This window comes from Ambystoma mexicanum, chromosome 2q, assembly GCF_040938575.1.
Source record: "Ambystoma mexicanum isolate Mex_15411 chromosome 2q, UKY_AmexF1_1, whole genome shotgun sequence".
Classification (NCBI taxonomy): Eukaryota; Metazoa; Chordata; class Amphibia; order Caudata; family Ambystomatidae; genus Ambystoma; species Ambystoma mexicanum.
In genome coordinates, this window is record NC_090924.1 from 638,748,913 (window position 1) to 638,772,610 (window position 23,698).

General features: G+C 44.5%; 1 protein-coding gene across 11 annotated transcripts in view; it reads right to left on the bottom strand.

Annotated features, from left to right (window-relative positions):
- The window catches only part of CIITA (class II major histocompatibility complex transactivator), an 807,875-nt gene that overhangs the window by 336,454 nt on the left and 447,723 nt on the right, over nucleotides 1-23,698 (bottom strand). For all 11 annotated transcript variants that reach the window (XM_069647820.1, XM_069647816.1, XM_069647817.1 and 8 more), the window contains 2 exons: nucleotides 22,728-22,796; nucleotides 2,144-2,212 (listed from right to left, as the gene is read on the bottom strand). In XM_069647820.1, the coding sequence (XP_069503921.1) occupies nucleotides 2,144-2,212; nucleotides 22,728-22,796 (138 nt within the window). The remainder of the gene's footprint in view (nucleotides 1-2,143; nucleotides 2,213-22,727; nucleotides 22,797-23,698) is intronic.

Below are 23,698 nucleotides of genomic sequence, written 5' to 3' on the forward strand. Positions count from 1 at the left end.
ATAAAAGGAGGGATAGTATGGGACCTTCTGACACTCTGCACTGTAGATCCATATATTTTTATTCGAAATGTGGTCTTGATATTGATGTTTGTGATCAGTCAGGAAGCATTTGATCCATGTTAGCAAGGAGCTCCGGATTCTGCTCAACCATTTTCAAAAGTAGGATCAACGCTGTGATAACAGTCAGAAAACACCCTAATAGCATACGTTAAATCAAGGAGGGACTTTTTCCCAGGCCATGCACAACACCATCTAGAATCACTGGTATTTCGAGTAGTTTGACTGAGAAGGGGCCCTGCGAGCTAGGGAAGATCGAGTCTTTTGGGTGAAGACATGTTGTTCTTGCAAGAGGATGAATTACTACATGTTTGAGTGCAGCTTTATGCAACCTGTAAGTAGGTAAGTGCTAGCTAATGTGCAAAGATCCTCTAGCATGACAGGACCAAGAGGGTTGTGTAGTAAGCTATCTGAATGTTTAAGTTTGCTTTGACCTGAGAGCAATGCTGGCTAAGGCATTTTCTCTCTAGGTATTTCTTTTATAACTTCAAGCATCTCTGTCGTCCACCATATTTGTGATGAGCAGTTGGCACTGCTGATTTTTCTGATCTTGGATGGGGTGATAACATCCAAGAATGGCTAATACAATTTTGGACACCACAAAAGAGACTGTTATAGAATCTGGAGGTATTATTTTATTTATCTGCTGAATAATGTATTTATTTTACTTGAATCTTTGTTCGTCGCTGGCCCACCTAGAGGGTCTCAAAGTGCTTTACAATGTTCAAATACTCAAGAGGTAGGAGGTAAAACAAAAGTTACACATTTTTTAGTGGACTGATAGGATGATTACGATAGGTATTCTTGAAGGGGTCCTATTTTGGGAACAGTGAACACTTATGGAGTTAATGGTGACTTGGGACCTTTTATTTTTAGTGATTGTGTGCGTGACATGTGTGGAGGCTAGGTTTCTCAAGTAGTGATGTGTGGAATAGTATTCCATACTGGTCCCTCCATAACATGCTTAGTGGGAAGAAATGGAGAAGCAGCAACAAAGACTAAACATTTGATTCAGTGTACATCTGGCAGAAGGTGCATGACCTTGAACTAACTTGTTAATTCCAATGGAAAGGCAGGTTCAAAAAAAGGATTTGGTCTCTGGAAGGTTGCCACGTTCAAGCCAGAAATTGAGTCATTTTTGATAATAAGGTGGGAGCAATTTGGCGGTTAAAAGATCAGAGAAGGTTTTAATGTAGGCTTTTCTAGGTGATGAGCCTCTGAATATGTTAGGTATGTCACAGGAAAAAGATGGGTACTAATATATAGAGGTTATGTACGCAGAGTTCTCAGTATGCCCTCTGTCATGGAGCACACCACGGTCAGGCAGAAGGGACATCACAAGTAAGCGGACAAACAGGAAAACCTGGACCACACTTGTTGTATTACCAGATAAACCCCATTTCAAATGCAAAGCAAAATGAAACAAAATTCCTACCCCAAAGTAAGATTTTCACACGAGGCACCTGAAACAAACACCACTTCAAAATAGGGAAGAAAGATAATACAACAAGAATAATTTTACTTTTCAAACCACCTTTAAAAATAATGCCTTCCTTCGTCTAATTCCAACAAGGACTTTGCATATGTTACATTTTCAACAAATATATATTGGAACGTCACAGAATTCAACTGAATATGTCATACTAGTTCTTGAAAATATCTGTGTCTCTGCTGACTTTTTAATTTTACTGGAGCTATCCTTTTAACGGTTAGGAACATCATGAGTCAAATTTAACATTCACTAGCCCGACTCATTGTCATGCTGAAGACACAGTACCCCTGTGTTGTCTTTTTGTGATGTTTTGCCAAAATCATTCGAACGGCTAATTGTGGGCTTTCACTAATCATCATTCAAGAAGAAACTCTTGTGGCCAGAGCAAGAGTGAACACTCACTGATCTGTGCTTAATGACTAGTTCCGGTATGTCCTGTCTTTCCAAACTGAGCCTAGTTCTATGCAAAAGAATACACTTTGGTGATGTGTGTAATACAAGACAAATAGTAGATGACATCCATAGTAAAGCTCTACAACATACAGGGTAGAGAGAAGGTCAAGTCTGCATAGGCATCTATTAAGTAGGGCATACCATCCTGTCCCGAAACATCTTCCTGTGGAGAATCAAGAGTCACATCCTGGTCGTCATCCCAAAGGCCATCTACAAAATACAAATAAGAGCACTTTGTGAAAGTAGAAACTTATCTTTTTAGATATAACAACACAAGTATACTCCTGGACGATGTAAAATATGAACATGTGAAAGTACTATTTTAATTGTAATTTTTAAAAATTCTTTTCAGCATGCTTTTTTTGCACCTACGTCATTTCCTTTCTCTTTTGACAAATGATACATAAGTTATACCTCCATCCCAATAGCTCCCAATAGCTCTCGAACGCCAACATGACTGAATGTTCAGAGCAAACGCACTTCCTTATCTAGCTTAGTTACATATTGATGTAGCAGCAAGCCTTGCACTACCCACTACATGTTCTCTAATTGTGGTGGGGCAGGCTGGCGGTCAACAGAGGCAGGGTTACGTGTTCCAAGCAAATATCTCATACACATTAAAAATAAGTATGGCAGGGGGATGGGTTCTCAGTGACTTCCAGCAGAGCACATGGGTTATAAGAGTCCTGATGTGAAAGACGGGCTGGACTGATTCCACAGCTTTCGGACCTGGTCTCCAAATTGTCAGTCTCAGGGCACTCACAATGGATACAGGGGTGGGGCACAAACCTGGGGATTCTGGAGGAGCAAGTGATTTTACAGTGGTCTGCAATGAGTCAGACAATAGAGTACTCATACAAGCTAGAATACAGGGTTGTAGCAAATCCAGCTTTGAATTGCTCTGAGCACAAATGCATGCTGGGTGGTGGTCTAGTGAAGTGCAGGAAAATCAACAGAATTGGTTTAGCTGAAAGAAGACCACTTTATTCCACGCATTGACCTTTCACAGATAGCTAGGTTTTTTTTGCTCACTTGGGAAAAGTAATGAAAATCCACCTTGCACCAACTGAACTACTTATAGATGTATGTATGTTCGGTATATGAGTGGAAAGCATGCCAAATAGAATAGAGGGGCTGCACTAGAGGGAGCTTGTGTAAATTAAAGAGTGAGAGGGGATCCCTCTAGTTCACAGCTACGGGCTCTTAAGGTAGGGAAGGTTCTATTTGGCCCTGTATAGTCCTTGGGCCCTTCTTTATTCTCCCACTGCCGATGTCCCCTGCTATTACCACCACAGTAGCCTGTACTAGCACTAACCTCTAAGTACGGTTGTTTGATTCTCACATTGGTTGCTATAGTCCTTGATGCATTGCATCCAAACTGCAGGCAGCTACTGGTCAAGATGCATTTCATTCCAACTTTTGGCCACTACCCGCTTGGGTGCATTTGATTAGAATGGTTGGAGAATGTTAGCCTCAATGCATTTGATTCTAATTCTTGGTAGCCGTGGCTTTGATGGATTTGATCAAAAAAGAAGGAAACCAATCTGCACTCCTTAGTTCGCAAATACAGAATGTAGAAATTGTACAATGGTTATTCAATAATTTAAGGTGCGGAGGAGATAAGAGACAACCCTGGCATATGGGTTGTGAAAATATGCAACAAAAAGTAAGTTCCCAAATGTAGGAACTCCCGTCCTCTGCACTCTATAGGTGGCTCTGTAAAGAGTCCTGGTACTTAAATATGTTGGATTAATTTGTTTTAAATGTTTAAAACACTACATATTTAATTGAACATTTATAGGTAAACACTTGTTAACATATATTAGGTACACTTAGACAGTTGAATTTTCTTAATCAAACAGGGTTGATTTATTTATAGGCCCAACGTGTTTCGTGATAACATCACTTCTTCAGGGGCAATTGAACAGTATTTCACAAACATATCTAGAAAAAAGAATATTTAAATGATACATATTAGTACAATTTGGCTTGATGCTTTAAGCAATATCCTCAAAAATAACAAGAAGAAAACATTGTCTAACATACAATATCAAAAGTAATTTGATACCTTAGCAGATATCCAGCATTTTGGTAATCCTAAAGATCAACATTCATTGCAAAGATTCAACCCTTGTATATTGCATTGTGAAACTCTATGTAAGAGATATAAATATATACCAAAGTGTCATAGGTGAAAAGACAAGACACCACTGATGAGTGAGTTGAAATAATTACCTATGGTCTCACTTCTACTGATAAAGAGTCCATTGTGTTGTCTTTCAAAGAAGATAGGAAATGTGAATATGTCGTCTTCACTGAATAAGAATTATGTACTAGTTGAATAGTGGTCAAGAACTACAAAGGAGAAAAAAAAAATTAAAACATTATTAAAAGAATGTCCTATAAGTGCTAGGAGAAAGAGGGCATATTCTATTGTGAAAATGAGTGTTCACGTTTTTTACTAACTAACAGCGTTCCAAACTAATAAATCACCCTTATGGAGATGGTTAGAAGATGATCCCTTTCCCTGTTAGAGTGATCACGGTGTAATAAGTTGTACACTGACTGAAAAGTTGTAGAAAGATTCAGAAGGGATACTACAAAAAGAAAAAAGAAAGAAAGCCCTTACACGTGGAGAAAAGGCGAGGTTACGGGAAAGAATTAAAGAATGGCAACTTACTTAATCCAGTAACAAAGGTAGACGATCTTTGTAGGAAGACGCCATCACATCCAGGAATTGCTTCCTGAGTAATGGTCATCAACATGAAATGGCGTCCTTAAAAACTGAATTGCGTGACGGCATTACGTCTCGTGCCGCACATTGTCGATGAGTGATATCACAGTGTAAACACTGTGATGTCACTGCGTGCATGCGCGAAAAAGCAGTTACCCATAATAACGGTAAAAAGAGAAAGAAAGTAAGTAAGTTCTCGCCTAACAACGATGCAGAATACATATGCAGGTGCATATGGCTCAATCATATATACAATTCTGATCTAAATATAAAAGTGAAGATTAGAAGCGGATCGAATGACGGTCCAAAAAAAAGGGGGACCATAGGCTAACTCAAACAGAAGTTTTTGAAGAGAGCCAAAGTCGGACATGAAATTTAAGATGGTTGAGAATTCTAAAAAAGTATAAGGAATAAGCCAAAGTGTGTAGGACATAAAACAATAGAATTTATAGAATGGATAGGGAGCTAGAGGATGTCACCGTACGATCCATGCCTGGTATAATCGGATGTTTGTACAGATATTCGTGATAATGATATCTACAGGCAAAAGTGGCAAACGATATGTACAATTCCAACAAATACAAAGTTTAGAAAGAGTAAAAAAAGCATAAGTAATGACTTAAAAAATAGTAGTTATTTACATAAGTGTGCACGGGTAATCCGACTCACAGTTCTGTCTCTGTAACGCTCACCTGATTCCCGTAGAGGCGCCGGTCTTGACTGGGCGTATACCGTATCTTCAAAGGTGATGTGTAACACACGGCTGGCTCTTTGGGCTGGACCTCTGTGCACTGTATGTCTGACTCGAAGGGTAAGATGTCTGCAGATAGAAAATATGGGATTAAGGAACTGGGTTATTGAATGTCTCTCTCTTCTTCCCTTTCTCTTCTCCTGTAGAACCCCAAAGGTTAACGCTCTCACCTTAGGTAAGTGAACGCTGTGCTCTCCATCTGCCTCGGGGCAGGGTGCTGTAACCAGTTTCTTCACTGGATAAGGGGAGCAGGCCTCTTGACTTCAGAGGACTGCTGTCCGTCGTTTACTGCACGAACGGTAAGTTTCGAGTAATTCTAATGTCTTTAAAGTCTTTAGTAATGATGTCTCTTGTTTTGCAGGGTTCCGGCGATGGCGGATGACGGGCTGAAGTGAGTTGAAGATGGAGCCTGTGTGATGAATAGAAGCGCCTGGAAGCACGTAAGTAAGCGCTTGTTGCCTGCTTCACGATGCGCTCTAACTGTCTTTTTATTTTGCAGGTACAAGTTCGGAGCGGCTGCAGGGTGCCGGAATACCCACTGGGTTAGATGTGGAAAGGAGTAATGGCACGTGAGTATTAAAGTTCCCCAATGTCTTTAAACGCACCTTGTTTTGTCTTTCAGATGCGGGATGCAGCGCCGAAGGCCTCCGGAGCGTGCGAAGAGTTGGTAAGCTTTTGCCTTTCAGATGCCGGAATGCAGTGTGAAGACCTCCGGAGCGCACGAAGAGTAGGTAAGCCTTTGTCTTTCAGATGCCGGAATGCAGCGCGAGGCGTTGGTGACAGCCGATGGACCAGGTAAGTGAAGAGCTGTCACTGAAGACCGTAATGCTAACCTGTTCTTTCTTGTCTTTATAGGTGTTGCTGAAGACTGGATTCAGGATGGTAAGCCTTTTTCCTTAGGCCCAGGATCAGATGCAGAAGACACGATGAGCGTTCTGCTGCAGAGGATGCAGAATAACGCAAAGCAAGATTCATCCATCGGGTGTGGTTTTAATTGCCTCCTGTAGTGCTTAGGTGTCTCCTTCCACAGCCACGCCTAGGTAAGAAAAGAGTTCCTGCTTTCCAGAAGAGTTCCAGTGTTCTGAATCTAGGAAGTGGCTCCTGCCCCACCCAACAGGAAAAGTAGTTCCAAACAGAAGAGGATCAGAGGCTCAACTGGCAGGCAAGTAAGCAGCATGGTCTGCTGAAGGTAAGTCCACCCAAGCATTATGAGCCCAGCGCTTCCAGCGCTGGGACTGGGCATATTTATGAGCCTGGTGCCACTGGCGCCAGGACTGGGTCCAAAAGGTCCCAATTGGGACTGGTTGGCACTCGGAACCTGGGTTATGGATCTGCTTCCAAGGGAGTTGGGAAAACCCTGACCTTTTGGAAGCAGAGATCATGACAGTACCCCCCCTCAAGGCCCCTCCCGAACCGGGCTTCTCCGGGGGTTTTGGCTTGTCAGGAAATGTTCGGTGAAATCTTTTGATTAGGCGAGGAGCGTGGACATATTCAGCAGGTTCCCAGGATCTCTCTTGGGGGCCGTAGCCTTTCCAGTCAATTAGGTAAAATAGTTTAGATTTGGAGATCTTGGAGTCCAGAATGCTTTTGACTTCAAACTCGAGTTCTCCATCAACTAGGATAGGTTTTGGAGATTTAGTTAGTCGGGTTTGAGGTTGCACGGGTTTTAATAGAGAGACGTGGAAGACCGGATATATCTTCATGTGCGGGGGCAAGTCCAACTTGACCGCTACTGGGTTTACTATGGTAGTGATGGAATAGGGACCAAGGTATCTTGGGTTGAATGTGCGTGGCCCTTTTAGAGGTAGATATTTGGTGGATAACCAGACTTGATCCCCTACTTGATATTGAGGGGCTTCCTTCCGATCTTGATCTGCTCCTTTCTTGTATTGTTCTTTAGCCCTTTGAAGGTGAGAAACAGCTTCCTTAAAGGCTTGGGTGATTGTAGAATGCAGGTAGTCTGCTGCTGGTGTTTCAAGATCTTGGAGGGGATCCAACTCCGAGGTTCGAGGGTGACTGCCGTACAAAAGAAAAAACGGGGTTTTCCCAGTTCCCGAATGGACAGAGTTATTGTAGGCATATTCGGCTATCCAAAGGATGTCTTTCCAAGTTTTTTCAGTTTGTTGCAGCATGCAGCGTAAATACTGTTCCAGAGTTTGATTGGTCCTCTCGGTTTGTCCGTCGGTCTGAGGGTGGTGACTGGTCGATAGTCTCACATCAATTTGAGCCGACCGACAGCAACTTCGCCAAAAATGAGAAATAAATTGACTACCTCGATCCGAAATTAGAACCGAAGGAAAACCGTGCAGTCGGACGATGTTTTCGAGAAATTCTCGGGCCAGAGTTGCTGCTGTTGGCAAGCCTTTGAGCGGAATGAAATGCGCCATCTTGGAGAATAAGTCCACGATTACTAGAATCGTATTGTATCCGGAGCATGGAGGTAGATCGGTGATAAAGTCCATAGAAAGCGTATGCCAAGGGCGAGGTGGGATGTCAATAGGGCGTAAGAGGCCTGCTGGCCTTTCCTTTTGACTCTTGTTTTGGGCGCATACTCCACAGGACATTATAAAGTCTCTGATATCTTTTTTCCAAGACGGCCACCAGAAGTAGCGCTTGATCTTTTCTGAGGTCTTGGCCATACCGGGATGTCCTTCCATTAAAGAATCGTGATAACAAGAGATTACTTTTTTCTGTAAATCTGTGCTGGGTAGGTATAATCGTTCTTGGAAATACAATAAGTTGTCCTTTACTGCAAAGTCCTTTCCCTGCAGATGCCAATTCTGTATGTCTGCTAGAGTTACAAGTTGCCTGGCTTTATCCTTAACTTCCTCTATGGATTCTGTGGCGATTACACCCAGAATTCTTTGTTCGGGAATGATTGGTACAGGTTTAGGGTTGATCAAGTGTTCTTCCACTCCCATCCGAGAAAGGGCATCAGCTTTACCGTTCTTTGTACCAGGTCGATAGGTAATTATGAAGTCAAACTCGGCAAAGAATAATGCCCAACGGAGTTGTCTAGAGCATTGGGCTTTTGCGGTTTTCAAATATTGCAGGTTTCGGTGATCCGTAATCACAGTAACGGTGTGTCGGGCCCCCAGCAGATAATGCCGCCAAGCCTTAAAGGCAGACTTGATAGCCAGAAGTTCCTTGTCAGTAATCGTGTAATTGATTTCAGGAGGCGAGAATTTGCGGGACCAAAATGCCACGGGATGCAACTGATTGGTTACCGGGTCCTTTTGTGATAGAACTGCCCCCATGGCAAGGCTTGAAGCATCAGTTTCCACGATGTAGGGGAGTTCGGGGCAAGGGTGTTTTAAGATTGGTGCAGAGATAAATTTAGTCTTCAAATCCTGGAAAGCTTGTTCCGCCTCGGTAGACCATTCAAAACGTTTGTTTTTCTTTAACAAGGCAGTGATGGAATGGACTATTCGAGAGAATTCGGGGATAAACCTGCGGTAAAAGTTAGCGAAGCCTAACATGCTTTGCACACCTTTTACGGAGGATGGTGATGGCCATTTGAGAACTGCATCGACCTTCTTTGAATCCATACGCACTCTGCCAGGTGATAATATGAATCCCAAGAATTCAACTTCAGTCACGTTGAAAACACATTTTTCCAACTTAGCGAAAGGTTTGTGTTGACGCAATCTTTCGAGGACCATTTTCACGTGTTTCCGATGTTCAGATTCCGATGAAGAATAAACGAGGATGTCGTCAATGTAAACAACAACACACACATCTATGAGCTCTCTGAGGACATTGTTCATAAAATATTGAAAGGCGGCCGGGGCATTGCAAAGTCCGAAGGGCATGACCTGATATTCAAATAGCCCATACTTGGTGCGGAAGGCCGTCTTCCATTCATCGCCCTCTTTTACTCGTACCAAGTGGTAAGCTCCTCTAAGATCCAGCTTTGTATATATGCATGCTTTTCTGACTTGGTCCAGGAGTTCAGGGATCAAAGGTAACGGATATCTATTCTTAACGGTGATCTGGTTCAGGGAGCGATAATCTATACAAGTTCTAAGGTCTCCTTCCTTTTTTGGAACGAAGAACAAAGCTGAAGAAGCAGGGGACTTGGAAGGACGAATAAACCCATTTGCCAGGTATTGATCCAGGTATTGTCGAAGGTGAAGGTTCTCAGGCTCGGTGAGGGCATAAATTCTACTACAAGGAGGAGTAGATCCAGGTATCAGGTCTATCTGGCAGTCATAAGACCTATGAGGAGGTAGAGAGTTAGCCTGATCCTTCCGGAAAACATCTTGGTATTCTAGGTATTCGGGAGGTAACTGGGGAGTCTCTGAAGAAATTGCTGCCAGTGCAACACCAGGTGGAGGGTGACAAGTAGAGACACATTCTGGAAACTGGACCGTTCTTGCTCGCCAATCGATCAGAGGATTGTGTTTCTCTAACCAAGGTATTCCTAGAATAATCTGAAACTGAGGGGCCTTGATCACATCGAACACGATCTTCTCATGGTGTCCATCTTGACTTACTAGCGTCACCTCTTGAGTGGTATGCGTTACTGGCCCGGAGGCTATCTCCGTACCATCCACCGTAGTAATGACGTCCTTTACAGCCTTGGGACAAAGAGTTAGATTCATCCTCAAAACCATTTCATGATCCACATAATTGCCGATGGCACCGCTGTCGACGTAAGCTTCAATTGCATGTAATCGATCCGGATTATCAGGGCTAATGAGGACCATAGGTATCACGAAATGCGAGGTCACGGAACTGGTTTTCACGCTCGGCAAGAGGACCTCTATTCTTGTCGGGCGAGGTCGTTTCCCTGCTCAGAGTTTGTAACTTTGGTAACTGCAGCTCCTACTGCCTTCTTGGCAGGTTTCACCGGACAGTCTCGAAGAAAGTGCCCTGAGTTTCCGCAATAGAGGCATAATTGCAACTGTTTTCTCCTTTCCCGCTCCTTTTGTGTTAGAGGACCTTTCAGACCCCCTATTTGCATGGGTTCCCCGGAGTCTACTCCTTTGGAAGGAGTTGGCGGTTTGGAAAATACTCGAGCATCAAACTTGGAACGATCGGCCTTCCTGTTCTGCAGTCTGTGATCTATTTGAACGACTAAGTCTATATAGTCCGAACAATCTTGTGGGGGATTCACTACTTGGGCTAACACATCTTTGAGCTCTCCACGTAGACCTCTATAAAACAGCGTAATCCTTTTGTCCTCAGGCCATTGAGTTTCCACTATCAGTCTGTTGAAAGACGCAATATAAGCCAAAAGGTCTTGATTACCTTGTCGCAACGAAAGAAGCTCATTGTCCAAGGCCTGTCCCTGTGAATGTCTTGCGAACAGTTTTTCCATATTGAGCTGAAAAGCTTGAAAATCATGGAGGACCGGATCATCTTGATTTACTAGAGGGATCGACCAGTCTGCCGCATTGCCACTAAGGTACGAAAGCACGAAAGCTACTTTAGCTTGATCAGTTGGAAAGGCTGCTGGCCGGCATAAGAAATGCAACCGGCACTGATTGATAAATACTGCAAACCTCTTTGGGTCACCAGAAAATCGTTCGGGCGGAGCCAGAGGTACATTCCCAGGTAGGTTGATCTGCACTGGATTCATAGAGGATGTAGAAGGAAGATTTCCCCCAGATGCGGGTAACGGGGTCTGTCCGGCTTGTGACTGTAGCAATTGTCTAGCGAGATCATCTGTTCGCTCCTTGGAAATAATCAGTTCCCTTCTTAAAGCGTTCGTTTCCTGACGGGCTGCATGCACTTCTGCCCTTAGTTCCACAAGTAACTGGGCTAGCTGGTCGGTATCCGAGGTTTCCATAGCGCCTGGACGGGAGTTTTGTGGTAGGCTTTGCGTTCTGTAACGCTCACCTGATTCCCGTAGAGGCGCCGGTCTTGACTGGGCGTATACCGTATCTTCAAAGGTGATGTGTAACACACGGCTGGCTCTTTGGGCTGGACCTCTGTGCACTGTATGTCTGACTCGAAGGGTAAGATGTCTGCAGATAGAAAATATGGGATTAAGGAACTGGGTTATTGAATGTCTCTCTCTTCTTCCCTTTCTCTTCTCCTGTAGAACCCCAAAGGTTAACGCTCTCACCTTAGGTAAGTGAACGCTGTGCTCTCCATCTGCCTCGGGGCAGGGTGCTGTAACCAGTTTCTTCACTGGATAAGGGGAGCAGGCCTCTTGACTTCAGAGGACTGCTGTCCGTCGTTTACTGCACGAACGGTAAGTTTCGAGTAATTCTAATGTCTTTAAAGTCTTTAGTAATGATGTCTCTTGTTTTGCAGGGTTCCGGCGATGGCGGATGACGGGCTGAAGTGAGTTGAAGATGGAGCCCGTGTGATGCATAGAAGCGCCTGGAAGCACGTAAGTAAGCGCTTGTTGCCTGCTTCACGATGCGCTCTAACTGTCTTTTTATTTTGCAGGTACAAGTTCGGAGCGGCTGCAGGGTGCCGGAATACCCACTGGGTTAGATGTGGAAAGGAGTAATGGCACGTGAGTATTAAAGTTCCCCAATGTCTTTAAACGCACCTTGTTTTGTCTTTCAGATGCGGGATGCAGCGCCGAAGGCCTCCGGAGCGTGCAAAGAGTTGGTAAGCCTTTGTCTTTCAGATGCCGGAATGCAGCGCGAGGCGTTGGTGACAGCCGATGGACCAGGTAAGTGAAGAGCTGTCACTGAAGACCGTAATGCTAACCTGTTCTTTCTTGTCTTTATAGGTGTTGCTGAAGACTGGATTCAGGATGGTAAGCCTTTTTCCTTAGGCCCAGGATCAGATGCAGAAGACACAATGAGCGTTCTGCTGCAGAGGATGCAGAATAACGCAAAGCAAGATTCATCCATCGGGTGTGGTTTAAATTGCCTCCTGTAGTGCTTAGGTGTCTCCTTCCACAGCCACGCCTAGGTAAGAAAAGAGTTCCTGCTTTCCAGAAGAGTTCCAGTGTTCTGAATCTAGGGAGTGGCTCCTGCCCCACCCAACAGGAAAAGTAGTTCCTAACAGAAGAGGATCAGAGGCTCAACTGGCAGGCAAGTAAGCAGCATGGTCTGCTGCAGGTAAGTCCACCCAAGCATTATGAGCCCGGCGCTTCCAGCGCTGGGACTGGGCATATTTATGAGCCTGGTGCCACTGGCGCCAGGACTGGGTCCAAAAGGTCCCAATTGGGACTGGTTGGCACTCGGAACCTGGGTTATGGATCTGCTTCCAAGGGAGTTGGGAAAACCCTGACCTTTTGGAAGCAGAGATCATGACAGTCTCATAAGAGTTCACAATCTTCTACTCATAACAATATGGAAAAATAATTGGTAAAAGAATTGGTAAATTAACCAAACTTGTGGATGCATATAAACTAAAACCAAAACATGACATATTCACTACAATGATATCGTCCACACCTATTGGGGTTGGCTCATTGGTGTGCTGATTAGTGTCTTTATGAAGGATTAATAATCATAAAAACAAAAATGGACAAGAAATTGGAAGAATTGATAAAACTTGTGGATGAGTATGGATTTAGACTCAACCATGACATGCTCACTACAGCAATGATATCATTTACTCATATTAAAGTTTGCTCAGTGGTGAGCTATTTAGTTGTGTCCTAGTTATCATAATCCTGGTTTACGACAAGACATGTAAGTGAAGTGAAGTAGTTAGTTTACGAAAAAGGACCCTTTTAATGTATTTTATATCTACCACGTCCTTCCACTTTATAAAGTAAATGTCTCTTTCAAAAATGTTGGTTCAAAACCCCAAAACAACTGTTGGTTCACAAATCCACAAACAACTGTTGATTTCCACAGTATCCTTCTTAGTGGGATTAATGTCTTTCTCCCAAAACACAAGTTCATAAACCAAAATGATTGTTCTCGTCAGAGTGCCAAACTATTGCCAGCATATCACACTTTCTTCAAATGAAACACTTTTGTCCGGACAGCAAAGCAACTACTTTTGAGTTCAGCTCAACAAAAAAGCTGATAGAATGTTTAAGATCTTTCCACCACACTTTAGCTGCTACCAACATACTTCTTCAAATTATGTTCTTATTTCCTGGTATACTCGCCTGCCTAGGCTAACTATTGTGGTCCCTTTCCTGGTGTACGCGTCTGCCAGGAAGAACACTCCTACACCTACAATCAAACTTGATGGCAATATTGATTCCAAGACCAATATCTCTTGGAAGGAGGGCTGAACAATAACCACCTTTCCTTATAGTCTCTTGACTCTTGGTAATGTGTATTCCAGTTTTCCCCAAACTGGAAATTCAATATAGAAGCATTGTTTTCAGATTGTCTCTTAACTACCTCTTAGCAACCTCCTGACTGTTGGCAGTGTGGGTTACAAGTTTCCCCCAGCTGATATCCCAAAAAGGGAGAGTTGTGCCCTTGTCACCTCCATATGGTTTTACAGTCTCTTGGCTGTTGGCAGTGCGGGATATACGCTTTCCCCAATTCATATCTCCTATACAGGAATGTATGCCTTTGTTGTTTTAGTGTGGTTGAGAAGACCTCCTTCGTCCTTCTCGCTCTCTCTCCAGCTTACGCGTACCTCCGGTGGGCTGTGCGTCTCTCCTTTGGAGCGCTGACAGTTCCGTTGGTCTCCCGCGTGCTTCTCGCACACTGACATGCAGTATGCTGAGTTCAAAGCACGTATCCTCAACAGCTGGGCTTCTTCTCCACACACCGCTTTGAGCTGTGCGTAATCCGCAATGCTGCTCACCTTCACTCTTTGCAATGGCTTCCACTGGTGTTCTTCTCTTTGTGGCTGTTCCTGCACCTCGGACAGTCTCTGCGTCAGCAACACCTTCCACACTGCCTTCTACATCTTCTTCACCTCCTTTCACCAGCTGTACCGCATTTTAGAATGTAAATTTCCTGCTCGTGTGCCCTGGTCTGTAACAACTAGACAGCACATTTTGGATAATAGCATTCCTAATCCTCATTGACTCTGAGACCTTCCTCCTTGTCCCAGTACGATAAGCTTTATGGGCACTGAGGTCCATATTAGATTGCATAGCAGTAACATTAGTTTGGTCTATATTACAATAAGCCATCAATACTTTAGGAAGTATAGGGGAATCATGGGATAAGGAGGTCACCAATTCCCCCTTGCACGAGTCCCCTCCCATGTGATCCTCCCACATAATACCACTGTTCTGGAGGAGAAGAATCCACTGACGGGCCCATAGATCAGTGCTCATCCTCTAGAACCAGTAAGACAAGATAGCTGCACTATGTGAGGACAGGGGGTGCAGGATTCACTTACTCCAACACGACTCAATAATGCGGACTCAGTAGTTCGGCAAGGGGAAGTCCGTTTAATGACAAGTACATAAAACAGAGAAGCAGTTGGGAATCAGCATAAAGGCGATCACCTGTCTCGCTCCGACTTCCTCGAACTTCTGTCGGACAACAACTGTTATAGGCAATATTCGTCATCATTGACGTCTAATTCTACAAAACTCGACATGCAATATAATTGGTTAGGAAAGGTAACTTAAGTATAGGTGCTATATCTGTATATGATAATAGAGCATGCGGATTAGATAATTCTTATCGGGTGGGCGTCTATGCCCATCCCACTAAATCACGTGTGATTGACGTCACTACAAGTACGACGTCCCATTGGTTCTACGATATATAGGACCCTAGATAACTTGGTCCATTGTGATTGGGCAGGTTACACCCCTAGACATAAATCCCCATTTTAATTAGCAGCATGCAGAATGGACACCCAGGTGCCTGGTGCCCCAAGTTTCACCCTGCCTCTCTTCCATCAATCAGTATTTTAGGGCTATGTGTCAATTAGTTAGCTGAGTACGGCCTCGAAACTGTAGCCTCTTATCAGGAAAAGTTATGGCATCCCCGGGTCCTGGATGACATCAGGCGGTGGTACTTCTTCGCGCCTGGCTGGTCACATGTTGGTTCACCATGAATCTGCTTCAGTTTCCAGCTTTTCATGTATTTAATTCTTCTTTAGCCTCGCCACCTGCCTAGGCACCCCCCCTTATCTTGACATTCATGGTACAGGCTGGTATGCTCTGATGTTTGAGTCTTGCCAGCTGATGCTCTCCTCCCTTCCTCTGGATGACCTCGATTTCCTAGGCATGAGCTGCTCTTTTTTGAGTTTCGATTCCGCTCCTTCTCTTGCCTCGGGCTGGGTTACGAAACTTGGCCTGTCAGGCCTTTGGTAGCCTGGCTACACTTCTGCTTTTACAAAATGGAGTCGTACTTGTATAATGTGTCTTATTGAGGTAGCTATATAGTTGGCGCTTGCCGCTCTTATTCTTCTACTAAGCATTGCAAGCCGTATCGATTTCTCAGCTTCTTGCGTTCCAAGCCTATTTACACATATTAGCTGATTCGGTTCTTCCATCTGGTTTCACAACTATGTTTCCTTACGTTTTGTCATTGTCTCTTCTCTGTGTCCATTACATCTATTTTCATAGTTACTCGCACTGGCGTGCTTGTCTTCGATAGCCGCTTTTGTTCATTCACGAGTCTGTTCGGGTCTTGTGTCATTTCCACTGGCCTTCCATTAGGGGTCTTTGGGTCTCTTCATGGACCGCCTGTAGGTACTCTTCGTTTCGTATCAGCGGCTGGTACGGCTGCCTTATAGGGTACCGTGCTGCCCAGGGTTGTCTGGTTATGGGCGCTTCAATAGGTAAGGATCTCCTGATGTACACTGGGCAGAGTCCCAGTGCAGCTCTTTGTTGGTTCATTTGCTCCTTATGCGTCACATGTGTTGGCGAGTTCGCTCCTGGTACCTTGAAATGAGGAGTTGGGGTGCAGGCCATGTCGGGGACCTCCTCTAAACCACCCCCAGGGTCAGGATCAGGTAGCGGCTGCCCTCCCCTGACTGCATGAGAGGAGGCTGATACCGGGGTATTACTGATGATCGCCCTAGATTCATCTGAATACTTCCACGATGGCTACACTGCATGCTGACTTTATCATGATCTTCACTCTCTTGACTTTCTAAAAAAGGTGGTGTTGTCTTAATTATCAGCAGGCACACATACATTGGGCAAACTCAACCTCTCCTACAATACCGTGGCCCAACAATACAGCTAAACTCCATCGACTTCCTGGACAGCTGAAATAATCTTCAGAGCCACTCCTGTGAGAACCCTCTTCATCATATCATCTTTCCCCCATATCAATTCCTCTGCTCTATTGACCCTTCCCGCTCTGATCACTCAATAAGTTCACCAGCCATAAACGGACTCCATTGCCCCATACCTGAATCAAGTAAAGTCTTCCCACTAATCCCTCTCTTTTCTGCTTGCCCACCCCATTAAACTTGCCAATATTGACTTCAATAATGCACGTGTTACCTCCTTTTACTGTCACTAACCTGCTTGCTCCTTCACTCAAATCCCCACACTCAACTATGGTTCTGACATGTCATGCCATTCATTAGCTGAGGACAACTATTAACCACTGCTAGTGCTACAGGCACGAGGATCGCTACCTTACTCTTCTTAACACGTACAAAGACTATCTTTTTGCACTCACTACTTTCTGGACACAGCCAAATCCTCTCGTTATATTGATGTTATATACGCACTCTGCTCTCATCCTGCACATTTTCTATGACCCTCCAGGCATTGATTTCCCACAAAAACTGCTAATTAAAACCCTCCCTCTCCATTGATGACTTTGCCTCATAGTTCTACAAGATCACAAAAATATGAAACATCTTGCCAACAGTCTTATTTCTCTCACCACCTGCCTCCTTTGTGATACCTCCTTCCACCCCCACCCTCTTCTCAATATCCCACTTCTCCCTCACCTCCACAAGCAAGCCGTTACATATCATCCAGTCAGGCAAACCATCTCAATTTTGTCTTCAACTTACCAAGATCCTCCCCCACCTCTCCACACGGACAACTTGCTGGGTGGCACACATGCCAAGCCACTCTCTCTATAGGTTTGTACCTCTCCTCTACAAACCTATCCAGGGATTGCCCCTTGCTAACTTGCTGAATGAAAGTCTCTCGTCTGTCACTCTAGAACTCTGCAGCCCTCATATACGTGTCCATTCCCTGTCTTCCCTGTGTCTCTTCGTGCTTCCTCCGACTCTCAACTTGCCCCCCTCCACTGTAGGGACCTCTCCCTAAACAGCCCATCAGTGGGTCTGTTTAGTATTGGCTTGCGCTCGACTTAGCATCCAGTGAAGGGGTTTCTCCCCTGCACCTCACCAACTTCATGCAGCCATTCTGTCCTGAAAATGCAACACACATATTGACGCAAGGTCACTGTCAAGCAACGTGAGTATGGCCTACAACGAACCCAGGACTGATGTGTTCCGTGGCACCTCTGGCAGACTCGCAGGAACGTAAAAAACTGCAAGCCCTACTGAGGCATGCACCAGCAACGCACTCACGTAGCATCGTCAGCGCAGTCTCCGTGAATCACTTGATGTGGAAGAAGTCTGCCACAATGCAGCCGGCCCGCAGAGACCTGCATATAAAAGAGGTAGGTCTGCACTTTTGCACCTAAGTGCTGTGGTTATTCCTGCAGTGGCACGTTCCTCTGTTTGCTTTCCATCTCCCTGGTTACTTCGACTATTGGCTTCCCTAATGGGTTTTGTTTGTCCCCTGCAATCTTGCTCTGGCGAAAGATTAGGACTGCTCTTCTTGGCTGTTAAAGACTTGGACTGCGCCTGGAACTGTGACTAGATTTCACGTTTGGATTGTTGTTTATTGAAGTGACTTTCTTGGAGGAATCATTTGAGAACTTTCTGGATTCTGCTCTGCCTTGCAACTGTGTGCCCTGTAGATCCACCCTCATGCCACATGGGTAGGTCCCCTTTCTCGTGGTTAGTTGCCAGTGTTGGTTTTTGTGGGTTGCACCCGGTGTGTGGTTTTTGACCCATGCTCGGGCGGTTCTCCTAGTGTCCCTGTACATCTGCTCTCAGTCTACAAGTGGAGGTCCACCACACAAGGGAGGTCATCCAGCCTCGATGCTCTGCTATGAACTTATTATGACATGATGTGGGGGATCAATATATGTGGGCATGCACATGCCCCCTCCCCTGCTGCCTGTGCTATACTTCAGTATTGTTGAGAAATGCTTTGTATGTTGCATGTCTGGCAATATTCCATCACATTTGAAAAGTAAAAGAGATTACTGCAGCAGGTAAAGTTGCCTGTAACCCCCATTTCTTTCCACAGTAGGCTACCAGTGCTAGCTACTATTTCACCGAAGCCACACATTAATTTCTCGCATGTGAAACCTCATTTACTCTCCTAATGAAGTGGGATATCTTGTTTTAGAATGCACTCTGCTACTTCACTTGGTATGGTGCAAAAAAGGGATGTCTCTTTTGAACCTTTACCTTGAGTTCTGAGCTTACAAAGGCACCGGGAGACCTTGCTGTGGCCTCGCTTAATAGGAAAAAGAGGGCATTTGCCTCCTCTGCCTTTACCCCTCTGGTGATGTGCCAAGAAAAGTATATTGAGTGTCATGGGGAGACACAGGGCAGTGGATATGAGCAAGGAAATATACTCAACATCACACAGTGAGTAATACGTTTCAAACAATATGCTCTCAGGAAACAAACAACATGCACTCTAGCCCCAGGTGCAAGTGGAACGTGATACAAATATATGAAAAGGAATGTGAAAGAAAGTACTTATAAGTTTCTTATGATTGCAAAGAAAGTCTGCAAGCGCCTCACCCAAAATTGTTATTGCAGGTACTGGAAACGATAAGCCCAGATAAAGAACAAGCAATGACAGGGTCTGTGAGCTAACACCCTTGATGGGATTGTATAAGGTAACTTAAAGACAATACTTATGCAGATAAGAAACACCACCTGGAATGTCATCGAAGCTCACACACCATGCTGATCACTAAGGGACCCAGAAAGGCTATAACAGCGAAGGGAGGATAACTTAATACATAAGACTCCTAACAAGGGACAAGTAGGAATAGTGCTTACGGAATAGAGAGTAACACATAGGCATTCACACAGGAGCTGGAAACAACAGCACACCAAACCTAACAATCAACAGGGAACAAAGACACAAGTGCAAGGGAAAACCCGGGACAGACCCCAAGAGAAAGCCAAGGAACAGGAGCAGGGAATATCAAATTACAAGTGCAAACCCTCCCGCTCCCCCACTGAGGCAAAGAAAGGAAAAGGGTACAAAATAGGAAATCCCTCAATGAGGTGTGCCTAAAGGATCAAGGTTACACTGCATAACAGGGCACCAGCAAAGGAATAACGAACGCAGACACAGTGGGCTGCAGAAAAGGAAGCACTGGAAAGAGCTGACTGCAAAACAGAGGAAGCCAGAAAGTAGAATCCAGGATGCCTAAAATACTAAGAATGCCAATCAAGGAACAAGAAATAAGGAACTAGATACTAAGCACAAGAACCAGGAACAAGGGACTGGTCACAAACAGGAACAGTTTAACAATGATCAGCACTGGACAGAAGCAAACTGAGGCTTTTAAATCTGGCAAACGATCACATGCCTCAGGTCTGATGCTTGCCACAGGTGTTCCTAATACTCGGCACAACCTTGTGCTTCAAGGGTTGAGAGGAGGTGCGGGCAAGTAATACTGGGAAGCAGCATACTGGCTGCCAAAAACCTGAAATGGATCCCGAAGAGAAGTGAAATGGCAAATAAGATTGTTGACCTCTGAAATCACAGCAGAACTGTCTTGAAAGGTTCGGAAGGAAAGTCCAATAGGGAACGGCCTGCAAATCAGGCCCTCAAGTGGCAGGAGCAAAGGGAGCGAATCGTGACACTAAGACAGTATGATTATTTGTATATAGTTGCATCACCATAAGAAAGAAAATGATCTCTGCAATGAGTGCAACACTTTATAATATTTAAGGTTTATAATCATATTATCCCTAATTGGGTACATCATGTTTTGGTTTCCACTTCCACGTGGGTTCCAGATAGAGTGCGGAGAAGCATTTGATAATGTTTTCTATTTTATGATTTATGTGTTTGGGGCAGTGTGCATTTTTTTTTAACATCGCTTGCATGGAGTTACAAGTATGCAAGCTTATGCGCATCATGATGTGGATGAAACCTGCATTTTGGTGCAAGCTTTTTCAGCTTTTCTGCTTGACGTGGCTTGTTGGCACTTCATACACAATAGGTGCCCCGCTTCTCCAGGAGTATCACTCTGCATGTCTTGTGTGTTTTGCACGTTTGTCTTATGTTGCTCCTAGCTCGCTTATAAATTACTGAGTGGATGCAGTACAAATGATGCGATTGCCCCCTTTCTGAGGACGAGGAATTCCTGCATGTGATTTGGTGTGGTGTTTCGGAACCACTAATGAGGTGTAGTTCCTGTGATTCTCTGAGTACGTTTTCTTGGTAGGGAGGAGATGTGTTTGGATCTTTGTTATCTGTTCAGATTTCTTTGCTCTTGGCCAATTTTGCCGTCTTTTTGGGGCCGTTTTGACCGCAAAAATATGCGGGAGGAGACACTCCCAAAGGCCCCCAAAACCCCATCTATGATTTATTAACCAAACCCACCCTCACATATTTTTTCTGTCAAAACGGCCTAAAATAAATCAGCCAAATCGGCCGCGGGCAAACCTCTGCAAGCAAATTAAGAAATACCCATGTGTTTTAAGCTGTACAAAATGAAGAACACGGGATGCTGTAGGAGTGATTATTTGTATGTAGTGCTAGACTGTGGAATGGTACATGAGTGATGCATGAGTAAGGGATGTGAAAGTTCAGCGATCGACAGGTGAAGGAGAACTGGCTGAGGTGATGGCTTTGCCTGGTGGGTGTCTCTGCTGTCGCTCCTAATAACAACAATTAGCAGCCGGGGCAGGGGGGGTAAGGGGTAGCAGCCAATCAGGTATCTTGCATCACGAGCTGAATCTAATGATCCAAGCCCGGGTTCCATGGAACCTGAAGGCTGCAACCCCCGCCCACCACCTTCCCAATACCCCCCCTTTCTTTTAATGTACCAGTTCCCCGCAACCCAATTACCTCTTTTCTTCGGCGGCTACCACGCTGCTGCTGCCGCCCCGTGACCGCCATGCAAATGGAAGAGCGGCTCCTTACAGAGCCCCGCCTTCCACATCCATGGTGGCCATCTTGTGCCAGTTTTTTAATTCAATGGACGGAATGTGCGTGGCATCCCGTACATTGAATACAAATAAAATGTTCTTAGCAACTTGGGTTTCCGGATTGGACTCTTCTGAGAAGAACAGAAGGCTGTTGTACTTCCAGTACATCTTGACTTTTGCACAGTCCGCACTCGTTTTTCTGTGCTCCTGAGGCCCGCACGGTGACAGGGTGCCAATGTCACTCGCTCCTACCAGCTCTAAGATGAATGTGTGCCCCAATTTAGCCAGCATTTTGCTGCATATTGTGGTCTGTTATTCCTGTCGGCAGCCCACATGCGCACCACGCACAGCGTGCATGTGCAGGATCTGCATGAGTTTCGGAGGACCTGTTGATGACCAGTATGAGTTTCAATCGATAACCCTAGCTCGAGGTCCTAGGAAAGGGATGATACCACCGCCTTATTGTGTTGTCCTTCATTTTAAGATTTGCCCACATTTCTTGATTTGCCCCAGTCAATTATAAGTGTTCCTGTTCCTTTTTGAAGCAGGAACATCTAGTGCTCAGAGCGAGCGCGGGCACTCACTTATCCTGAGCACTGCACAGACCCCGGGAGACTACGGAGTAGCCGAGTTTCCTGTATTGTCTCTCTTTCCAAACTAGATCGCCTGCCGGCGACTAACTCCCGTAGGTTTGTGGAAAATAAAACCTTTTGTTAATTGGAAGAAAGAAAAGAGATAATGGGCCTCATTACGACCCAGGAGGTAAGGGGTTTACGGCGCCGTAAACAGCGCCGACCCTTACCGCCTGAGTACGAGGTCCCTTAGCGCCATGGCGAATTTAACACCTGCTTTTAGCAGGTGTTAAAATCCATGGCGCTAAGGGACCATGGAGTTAATTACGCCACCGTAATTTACGGTGGCGTAATTAACGCCTTCCCCACTCCCATTATGCCCTATGGGGCAAAAATGGGAATGGGGAAGGGTAAATGGGGATTGGGGACTTACCGCCCCGCCAAGGTCCGAATGGGGCGGTAAGTCCGCCAACCACCATGGCGTAAACATAGTTTACGCCATGGTGGTAAAGTCACGGCCCAGGCGGTAACTTACCGCCTGGGTCGTGATGAGGCCCAATGAATTGTGACAAGAGCAAACATTTACACCCATCAGTCAGGAGGACAAGTCTACACAGACTCCTACTTAATGCGGCATACCTGTTTGTATGGAATTGTCTTCTTCCAGAAGAACTAATTTTTCAAACTGATCGGGATCGAACACTTCCTCTGAAAAATATAAAACAAGAACACAGAGTGAATGCAAATTTATTTTTCTTAAAACAGGAAAGTCAGCTTATTAATAAGATCTCCAACAAATAAAAGCATAATCACAGTTTTGCTTTTTGACCAAAAAGAAGCAACGTGCTACATTATTTGTGAAAATATTTCTTTACTTTTGCGTTTTATTTATTTTGCTCTTCTAGGCATTATGTTTTCTCTTTAAAGACGTCTCACAACCTACAATCCTCGCAAATAGTCATTGAAAACAAGATGAATGGAATAATTCCTGTAAGGGAAGATAAAACAAAAAGAACAGATCCATTTGTTTTCTGATAGGGTTGGCAATTAATGAAGAAATATTTTCTTAGCATGCTTATCCTTTCTTGAATGAAGATAATATTAAGGTGTATGCCCTGAGGCGATGGACCGACCCCTGTCTTTAAAGGCCCACCGCCCAGGCCGGAGTGAAGCAGATCACCATTAGCACCCATGTAGCACCCATGTAGTTGCCTACACGGTTGCTAATGGTGTCTAATTTTTCTTTTATTTTTTTAAAGAAAGGTATCTTTACTGCACGGGTTGCACGGGTCCCGTGCAGCAAATGTAGACCCAGGGCCAATCAAGGACATTCTTTGTATTTCTTTTCTTAAATGTCCCTCTCATCATCAGACTATAAATATTGGGATCTTAGGGGTGGGTGCAGTTTATTATTAGAAGGTAAGAAGGGGAAATGCTGTCAGTTTGTCTGCTCCAATGGGTATTACCCAAATTGTTCGTTTACAATTGTTCGAATGAACAATTGACCGAATTTAAAGGGTCGCAATTGACCTTTTCACAATTGACAGTATATATATATCGGTTTGGTTTTATATATATATATATATATATATATATGTGACAGTATATAT